We start from the raw sequence: 9,089 nt of genomic DNA, 5'->3' as shown, positions 1-9,089 counted from the left end.
GTACGTCTTTCAGTGTTATGAAGCAGGTAGGTAATAGATTTACAAAGTAGGCATGATTCTCATCAGGAGTACAGAGTTTGGGCTCCACATGTGAAATTTTTGCCTGAAACTTCCATAAATCCACATTGCAGGTACATATCCTGCCTCAAAGAAAATGTTCACCATTTCTTGATAGTGCTCTATTGCCTGGTGGAAATGAATTGGCCGTGCATGATGGAAGGCTGTTCCAGATATTTGGAGGACAGCAGCAGAAAAATACCCTGCCGTGTACCTCTGATAGATCCTTATCATGATCCTCCGTCTGAATTGACTTATAAGCAGGTACTTGTTGAACTATCATAATGTTTTGTTGCTGCCTGAATATCTAAGACATTTGAAATAGGAACACAAAGTAGACATCAATGCACGGTGTATGCTGCTTCTTTTGTTACTCTGTAGCTGTTTGAAAAAGCTTGTGTAGTTGACGCGCAACTTACAAATGCACTTAGTTGCAAATAAATAAATTGAAGCCTTTATGATTTATTAGAGCTAGGAGCTGTCTGCAGTTCCAAACCATTGTTGCTTGTACATTAGGTACTGCATGAAATGTATGATATCTCTGTTGGATTCCATCGAACAGTACCCTCTCCTAAACTTAGTAACTTACTCTGCTCATGAATTTTTGCTGTTGTCCTCTGCCACCAAATCATGATCTTCAGAGCAAAGGACAATCCATCATGGCTATTCCTTGCTGGCATCCGACCACCATCCTACACAAAGAAGTGTCTCCCTCATTACAAATTTCAGCTAAAATAAAATAATAACATGACATAAATATTAGAGAATAATAGAAAATATTATTTGGCTGTATTACTACAATATCAGCAAAGCTATTGACTTGTTGAGAATTTCGTCAAACAAAACATGAAGCTGTTTACCACACATATGTGCATAATTGTACTTCCCCCCATGCATGTACATGTAGAACAAGTGTGAACGCCAGATCTATGTATAGAATTAGGAATGAAGTGCTCTCCTTTGGCAGAGAATTTGTAGCAGCAGTAGACAATTGATCTACAGTCTGGAGTGTCCCAGTTCTTACTCAGGACATATATCTACCTCTAAAATGCTGTACATTGAACTAGACAGAATTACGCAGCTCAAATTTTGTTTCATTTCCACTCACACTGTTCAGCAACATAAGCACGGAAGTAGCAATTTCCCTACTAAGCTAAAGAAAGGACATGGAATTGCTCAATACCTTGTCGAGTCCTTTATGAATCCAAAAGCATAAACTTCACCCAGGTTAAAACGAATTATGTTCTCAAGACTGCAAGGTTAGAAAAATCAATTTTAAGAAGCTCAATCTAGACATATATACGACTAGTCTCATAAGTAGAAAATAGAGCTATGTGGCCGTTAAGGCAGAAGCAGTACTTGTAGCTACTGGAGTTCCATAGCCGAATAGTCCCATCAAGTGAACCTGTAATCAGCAACGGAAGCTCTGGGTGCAAATTAACGGCAGTGATACATCCAACATGCCCTTTTAGCTTATCAACACATTCACTAATCTCCAGGTTCCAGATCTGATTCAGCAAACAGTAGGTGTATATGGGTGACAGCTTCACAAGAGTGTATTCACCAAATAAAAATTGGGTGTCTGGAACATACCTGCACAGTCCCGTCTGTGGTGCCGAAGATCAGATGCTGTCCACCAGGGCGTGTGAAGTAATTAACACAGACCAGGCTTTCCACATGCCCATCCAATGTGATGCCATGGTCCTCGGAATTAACATCCCAGATCTATCAATTAGAAACACGTTCAGAATCAATGGGCCATATATAGTTACTAGTAAAATTAAGATAGGGGGAAACACAAAAGGAACTAACCATGGCACTGCCATCCGCAGAAGCACTGGCAAAACTACTGGGGTAATCTGGGTTAAACGTTATTTGAGTCACTCTGTTAGTGTGCCCCTGAAATGTTCGAGTACACTCCCAGTCCTTTTCCCAATCCCAAAGCTTAATCAGGTAATCATAATCAGATGATGATAGCACAAAGGGGTGTGTTGGATGCACAGCCAAACATGTGATAGAACCATCGTGACCAGGAAAGCTCCTGACACCTTTGTCTTCATGGTAATTATGCACGTGAATATACCCGTTGTCATCGCCAGCGACAACCCATTTCTTATGCGCGATAAATTTAGCTGCTTGAACTACAAGGTCAAATATGATTTCACGTAAATTTTTGTATGGTTAAGTGTAAACAACGAAATGTCAAGTCGTAAACAATCAAGTGAGATAAAATCAATGAAAGTATGCGTGCCTGGTTCATCTGTGGCTTCAAAGGAGGTCAACAATGTCTGTGAATCGGTAAAGCACAACTTTTGTTCAGTTCAAAATATGTTTTTGACATAATGGAAGATTTTGTTTCTCCGGCCTCCGCATTACTGATTCAAAAGTGAATGCTATTCGGTCACGTACCATTTTATGGTAGTTCCAAACACGAAGGTTACCCCCATGATGCGTTGTCATGATCCTGCATTATTTGAACATGAACAAATTCTGTCGTGTCATTCTGGTGCCCACCCACACCAAGATCAACGACCGAAACTAGAATGTGCACACTCACCATGGCTCCGATACATGCACATCTATGGACGACACTTGCTGAGTATTCGGCATGGCAATTATCTGCTTCAACATCCAAATCCAATTAAACTTAACACCAGGCATATATCGTCAGTGAATCCGCACTATGTGTGGGATTCACTAAAAAACAAACAAGCAGAAGGGAAATATAAAGGAAAAATCACCTCAATTGTTGATTGAGTTGGCTGCCGCGTCAACCCAAGGAAACCCACAGAAACGAATGAAGATGTTTGTTAAGCAGAAGATTTTTATACCGTATTTCATCTAATAAGGCTTACCTCAGACACGGTCCCTCCAGTTGGTGGATCATAAGTAACTGGCAGCACCACCTCTTGCACCTCATCTCTACCCATATCCTTGGCTTTCTTAAAGACGTAGTTGTACTCAGCGACAACCGAACCTTGGTCAATATCTATCAGGTCATGATCACCAACCGTGAAGCTATGCAATGTGAAATGCTCATCGTTGTCCAGTTGTGATTGTTGATGCTTGCGTGTTGTCACAGCGAGCGTGTAGGTGCACCTTGGTGGCACAACACCGCAGATAGGGAGCTTTGTCAAGTATCTCTTCTGGCTCTTGGTCAGTAGCATGAATGATATGTGATTATCCCCGTTGTTGTGTAGCTGCAGCAAGCAGGAGATGGACTTTTTTGGCTCGAAGGCAAAGAACAACTCCGGAGGGTGGACGCTGAGCTGTAATTGTGAAATCAACTTATGGCCAGCTAAACAGGTAGGAAATTGAGCTTGAAAAAAAAAACAGGTAGGAATGTATGGAAAATTGAAATCCATGTGTAGGATCCAAAACATACACGGTCGTATATGTGTGTCCGTGTATTGAATGATGATGTATACCTGATATAAAGAATATCCGGGACCAACTGTTGATTCTTGAACAACCGGAGATACCCCTTGAATCGTGCTCTCTAATGCATTTAAAAGATGAATTATGTGAGCTAAATTAGGCCTATTACATGGGTATGCATCCACACAAGCTTGTGCAATCTTGGCGCATATCTTCATTTGTGGGTTGTCCACCTTTAGCGATTTATCCCACTGCGAAGTTTAAACATACAACAAAGATGACATCGCATTGAAACATGAAACGGTATAATAGGAGTTGAAACTAATGCAAACTCAATATAGTATGTAATGACATTTGTTACGTCAGAAATTAACCTAGACAAACTAATTTAGTTTGTTCAAAGTTTATTCGCAAAATGCCACAAGAAGATAGTCCTCACTTCGAGCAAAAGTAATTGTCACATTATATTTGCTTTTTTGGGAAAGAACACATGTACTGTTTTAACTGGAGCACCCAACACATTATACTAGTGCTAATTCTGCCTTTTATTTACTTTCGGTCAAAATTACCTTTGTTGTTTGTTGTCGTCTTGTTTTTCAGGTTTCCATGGTGCGCTGTAATTGATTATTCCCTGTTTGTGTTATGACTTCTATCTGTATCATTTCTTCAGAAATACTAGCCGTAAGCGCTTTTTAATTCATGTGTTGTTTTTTTAGTTCATTCCACCCTTCTTCGTTCCACACATTTGGTGAGCGCATTGTGAATTATTTTCGTTATCAAGGGCATTATTTTAAATGTAACATTAGAACTTATGGCTGTTGATTTCCATATCTTGCTCAAAAGCCTCTAATTTAATTTAATCAGAAGTGGTAGCTTTTCAATGAAAACAAGTCATTTTTCTTATTGAAGTGAACTAGGATTGAGTATTTAACTATTTACGCAATAATAGCATGAAAATTGTAAAGGTCATGATTCAGCGAAATCAACTAGAATGATGAGATAAAATTCCTTACATCTTTCATATCATGGGTGTTATCCCCGAATAGTAGTTTTATTATTATTATGCCCAAACTGAATACGTCCGACTTAAATGACATTTCTCCAGTCTCTATCGTTTCTGGTGCCATGAATAACCTGTGTAACGACATAACAGTTAGAGCACTTTCAATGCACATTGGATAGATTTGGCATCATGAAATAAGAGTTCTGAAGAAGCTTAGCTTACTGTGCTCCATTAATAAATTTAGTTATAATTCTAGATTGTCCTTCATCGAAGCATCTAGATAAACCAAAGTCCATAAGTTTTGGCTCCATGTGAGCATCGAGCAGAACATTCTCTGGTTTGAGATCCAAATGAATTATGTTTTCCTTGTGAAGATAATTGATACCTTGACATATCCCCTTAATAATGTTGTAGCGGATCTGCCATTGGTCTACATGGGATTTCTCTGCGAAATAAGGAAAAATGGCATTCAAATAGTTAACATGTTTGCACAATTAAGATCACATTTAGGACACAACATCCTCATAGATTTTCCTACATTTCGCAGTTTGGGCGATAGATTGTCAAGGCAGAAATGTTTAATTAGGTTGTCTTTACTAAAACCTATTGCAAACCTTGAGTACTATATACCCACTTTTCTCTATTGATAGTATTTGTATGCTAAATAAGTTAGTTAGCCTCTATGTTCTATGCACTCTCGAATGTAAGAGTCATACTTTGAAGACACAATTAGTAACATTTTCAGGAAATGTACATCATATGACTACAAAAATAAGAACCAAGAAGGGAAGTTTGGCCCGAAGAGCCCACTCCTAGGGTTCCCCCCTCGCTCCACCGCCGCCGCCGGCCCCTTCCCCTCCCCTCCCGCGCCTCCGGCGGCCGGCCGCGCGCGCCACCCCGCGCCCCGCCTCCCTCCTCCCTCCTGGCTGCCCCCCGCGTCGCCTCCCCGAGCGAGGCGACCGGGGGCTCATCTCCCCGCCCCCCAGCGCCCCCCTCCCGTTCCCCGCCTCCCGCCGCCGCCGTCCGGCGCCACCGGGCCCTACCCGCGTGGTGTTGACGGCGGCGGCGGCCGTTCCTTCCCCGCGCGCGGTGCCACGGCTCGGGTGGTGCGTCCCGCGGCGGTGCTCCTCGGTCAGCGGTGATTCCGGCAGCGGCGGCTGCTCCTGGCGGCGCTACTCCGGGTGGCCTAGAGGCGCTGGCGCAGCCACTTGGCGGCGCGCTGGCGCGATGGATGGTGGCGGCGCCCTCCCGGCCCAGATCTGGGCCCTTTTGGGCCCCATCTGGGTCTGGGCGGGCCTGTCTCGGTCGCGCCTGCGGCGGCTCCGGCGGGGCCGGTGGTGGCGCGGCTCGTGCGGGGGGTGGTGGAGTCGGCGGCACGTCTACTGCAGCTCGGCGACGGGTGCTTCACGAGCCCCTTTTGGGCTAGGCTGGGCCTCGAGCGCCTGGTACGCTCCCCTTGCCGCGTCCGGTCGGTGACCACCGATGGCGGTGGAGGTTGTCTCCTCCGGCGTGGTTGCTCTCGCTGCCGTTCTTCGTTCCCGGCTACTCCCTCTCGCTCTCGTCGGTCTCGCTTCGATGACCACGGTGAGGCGGCGGTGATGATGGCAAGGCCGTGGTGGCGCACGTTCGTGGGTGGCTTGTCTGGTGGAGCGCGTCGGACCGTTCGGGGTTGTGGGTGTTGGCGGATGGGAGAAATCCGGGCCGGCTTGCCGGCACCGACGCGGTGACGCCCATGGGCGCCATCCTTCCTTCCTGAAGGGCGTCGGGTCTTCCCCTTCCCCACGCCCCTCCGCGTACCGGGGGAAACCCTAGGACCTGTCCGGGCAGCAGCAGCGTCGTCGTCGTGTTCCTTCCTGAAGGTGCTGCTTGGTATGCGGAGGTTCGAGGTGCCTGGAGCGAGGTGTGGTACATCTCCGGTGGGCGCAACGGTTTTGGGTTATCTTCGTTTTCGTCGATCCGATGCTGTTGACGTTATTTTCTCTCTTCTTTCTCTTTTGTTTCTTTTGGGCATGCTTGTGCTGTTTGCCCCAGCATTGAACTCTTGGTTGTATCGGGCGGTTGCTATATCAATATAGCGGGGCGAAAGCCTTTTTCTCAACAAAAATAGGAACCAAATCTTGAGCATGTTAGAGTATTCACACAAGTGGTTAGGGCTTCTTCCTGTGTAGGTAATTTGATTCGTGGGATTGGAACCATGAAGAACTTCTACTAAGGATTCCTTTGCACTCTATTTTGGAGGAAAAAAATTCCCATCCACTCAAACTTCTTGCTACAGTTCCATTATTTTTTTCCTGTGGTGTGTAAAGCACTTTGTAGTTTCATGTAGGCTTCAAGAGTGCATAACATTCCAATCACACGCTTTCTTATTCCTATCTTTTTGAAATGCTGCAACAAAAAGATGCTTTAATTCCTTTAAGAAATGACTTGTCTGACACCGCTACACGGTGAAGCTATTTGTTAGGGACTAAAATTATAGTTTGTAATGGTTGTATTCCTTTTCTAGGACATGATCAAATCTCATAATTTTAACTAAAAATCAAAGTTAGACTACAGCCTAAAGCATGCAATACTTCAGAAAATTAAATTCCGAACTTTAAAGTGTGATATCACTCCTTTAATGAGAACATAGGTAAATGAAACTGCAAGTTATCTACCTGTAAGATAGCGTTGAAGGCTTCCATTAGCTACATACTCAAAACAGAGAAACTTTTGTGGTACTTCTGCCATAATATATCTTCCATTGATTTCTGACAGTTCCTCTTGCGTATCTGAACAATAGCCAAGAAATCTTACTATATTGTTGTGCTTTGCCATCATTAGACTTTTAATCTCATCTGCAAATAGCTCATCAGAAAATCCCTGCAGTGAGGAAAGCTTCTTCACAGCAACATTCCTGTTTTGGAGAACTCCCTGTTTTATTCAAGGTATTTGTATGACATAAGCATCTCCTATATGAGAAAATGGACATTCGTGAGGCAATCAAGGACAAATCATACCAGGTAAACAACTCCAAACCTTCCATGGCCAATCTCTTGAGAGAAGTTTCTTGCTATGGATTTTATAAGTGCATATGTTAGCTTAGCCGGCTCTGCACTTGTGTTAATCAATATACTCTCCAAGGTCTCCAGTTCACTTGCTTGATGAGGCATGTCTACAACTACAATATAAATAGCACTCAGTAAAAACATGTACAGTAAAATTTAAAAAAAATACTGCAGTAGAGATAAAAGAAAGTTTAAACTTTAAAGTAGGCCAAGAACTGGCGTCAGGTGTTGGTTGGCACTAGTTTTTGATCATTGGGATTTTTGTATTAAAGATTGAGAAGATGAAGTGGAGAAGGCTGGACGTGCATAAGAAGTGGAACTATTGGTGGGAGCAGTATGGATTAGTAGTTGTTTTGTGCTGGTGAATCGGACAACCACGGATGAAGGAAGTGCATGGGCTGATAGAAAAAAAAGGGGCTCTGATATTTCTGATGATGTGGCTCCATGAGATTGCAGAAAAAAAATCTATTTAATGATTGCTAGTGGAGTTTGTCTATATAAGATATATAGATTTCTCATACTCACATAAGGTTACTTCCAACAAGGCATTTAATGATATCTAAAATTTCTCTAACATTGATCCACCTCACAAGAGATCTGGATCATCATCAGTACTAAACATAATATGTTGAGCTCATAAAAGGTTTATAAATTGCAAATTCTTTGATGGTTCTAAACCATATAATGCTCTTATACGGAAATGAAAATATAGACGGTATTTTTCAGATAAAAAAGAAGAATAACCTTACCTCTTCTTTCCACTGGTGAATCAATTTCAATAGTTTCTACACTGTTCAACTGACTAACTATGTCCATCATTGTAGGCCTTTTACGCGGGTCAGTCTCCATGCACTTTATTGCAATCTCAATACAAGTCCTCACTTGTTTGCAATCTCCTTCAAGTGATGGATACATCGGTACCTCTTGTAACCTTTTGCACCAGTTTTGGTGCACCTTCAAAAATGAAACATAGAGTACATACCCGTACATGTATGTTAATAGGTTGCTATATATATCCAGACCAATTACATCAAGGAATTTCTTAAGAATACAAGAGATCTGTTTGTAGTAACAAAAAAAGTTTTCTGAATTTCCTCACAATTTTGGAAAATGGTGTTTATGATTTTTCTCTTTGTTAACGGAGTGAAGCTCGCGCTAAAAAAAGTGCTTTTATCACATTGATTTTTATTTTGATGGCTCTGCTATTTCCCCCATCTATAATCTGCCCAGCCACCTCGCTCATCCATGTGTGCAGTGGCGGTGCTAGATATTAAAAACTGTGATGTCAACCTTACCCATTCACGCTTGCATGTTTTAATGTGATGAGTATGACAAAAACTGTGTGTTTTGCATAGTTTATGATGTCAGTTGACATCACAAATAGTGTGTATCGTCACCACAGCAAGCATGCATGAACTTCGGTCTTAGGAGGAGCTCTTTAGATGTAATTATCTACAAAGTTGAGACACTTATTTTCGGACGGAGGGAGTAGTAGACTTGCTTACAGTGGACAAGGTGATTCAATCCAATCCTCAAACGAGAGAAGAAAGTTAGGCTATGGCGGTCTATTCACCATCCGGTTTCTCAAACCAAACGCCCACTAATGA

General features: G+C 42.7%; 1 protein-coding gene across 1 annotated transcript; it reads right to left on the bottom strand.

The window, feature by feature from the left end:
- Positions 1 to 315: 315 nt before the first annotated feature.
- On the bottom strand, positions 316 to 8,331 carry LOC147977145 (uncharacterized). Its single transcript, XM_087521077.1, has 15 exons — positions 8,232 to 8,331; positions 7,435 to 7,595; positions 7,093 to 7,348; positions 4,661 to 4,883; positions 4,515 to 4,569; positions 2,913 to 3,686; positions 2,799 to 2,819; positions 2,615 to 2,676; positions 2,438 to 2,521; positions 2,309 to 2,376; positions 1,870 to 2,198; positions 1,651 to 1,782; positions 1,417 to 1,565; positions 1,241 to 1,309; positions 316 to 749 (listed from the first exon to the last, which is right to left on the bottom strand). The coding sequence occupies exons 1-15, from the start codon at positions 8,329 to 8,331 to the stop codon at positions 695 to 697; spliced, it is 2,538 nt and encodes an 845-aa protein (XP_087377203.1). The 3' UTR covers positions 316 to 694.
- Positions 8,332 to 9,089: the final 758 nt, after the last annotated feature.

This window comes from Triticum urartu, chromosome 4A, assembly GCF_056163025.1.
Source record: "Triticum urartu cultivar PI428250 chromosome 4A, HENAU_Tu73, whole genome shotgun sequence".
Lineage (NCBI taxonomy): Eukaryota > Viridiplantae > Streptophyta > Magnoliopsida > Poales > Poaceae > Triticum > Triticum urartu.
The sequence above is the reverse complement of the archived record's forward strand: the minus strand, read 5'-3'. Positions and strand labels throughout refer to the sequence as shown.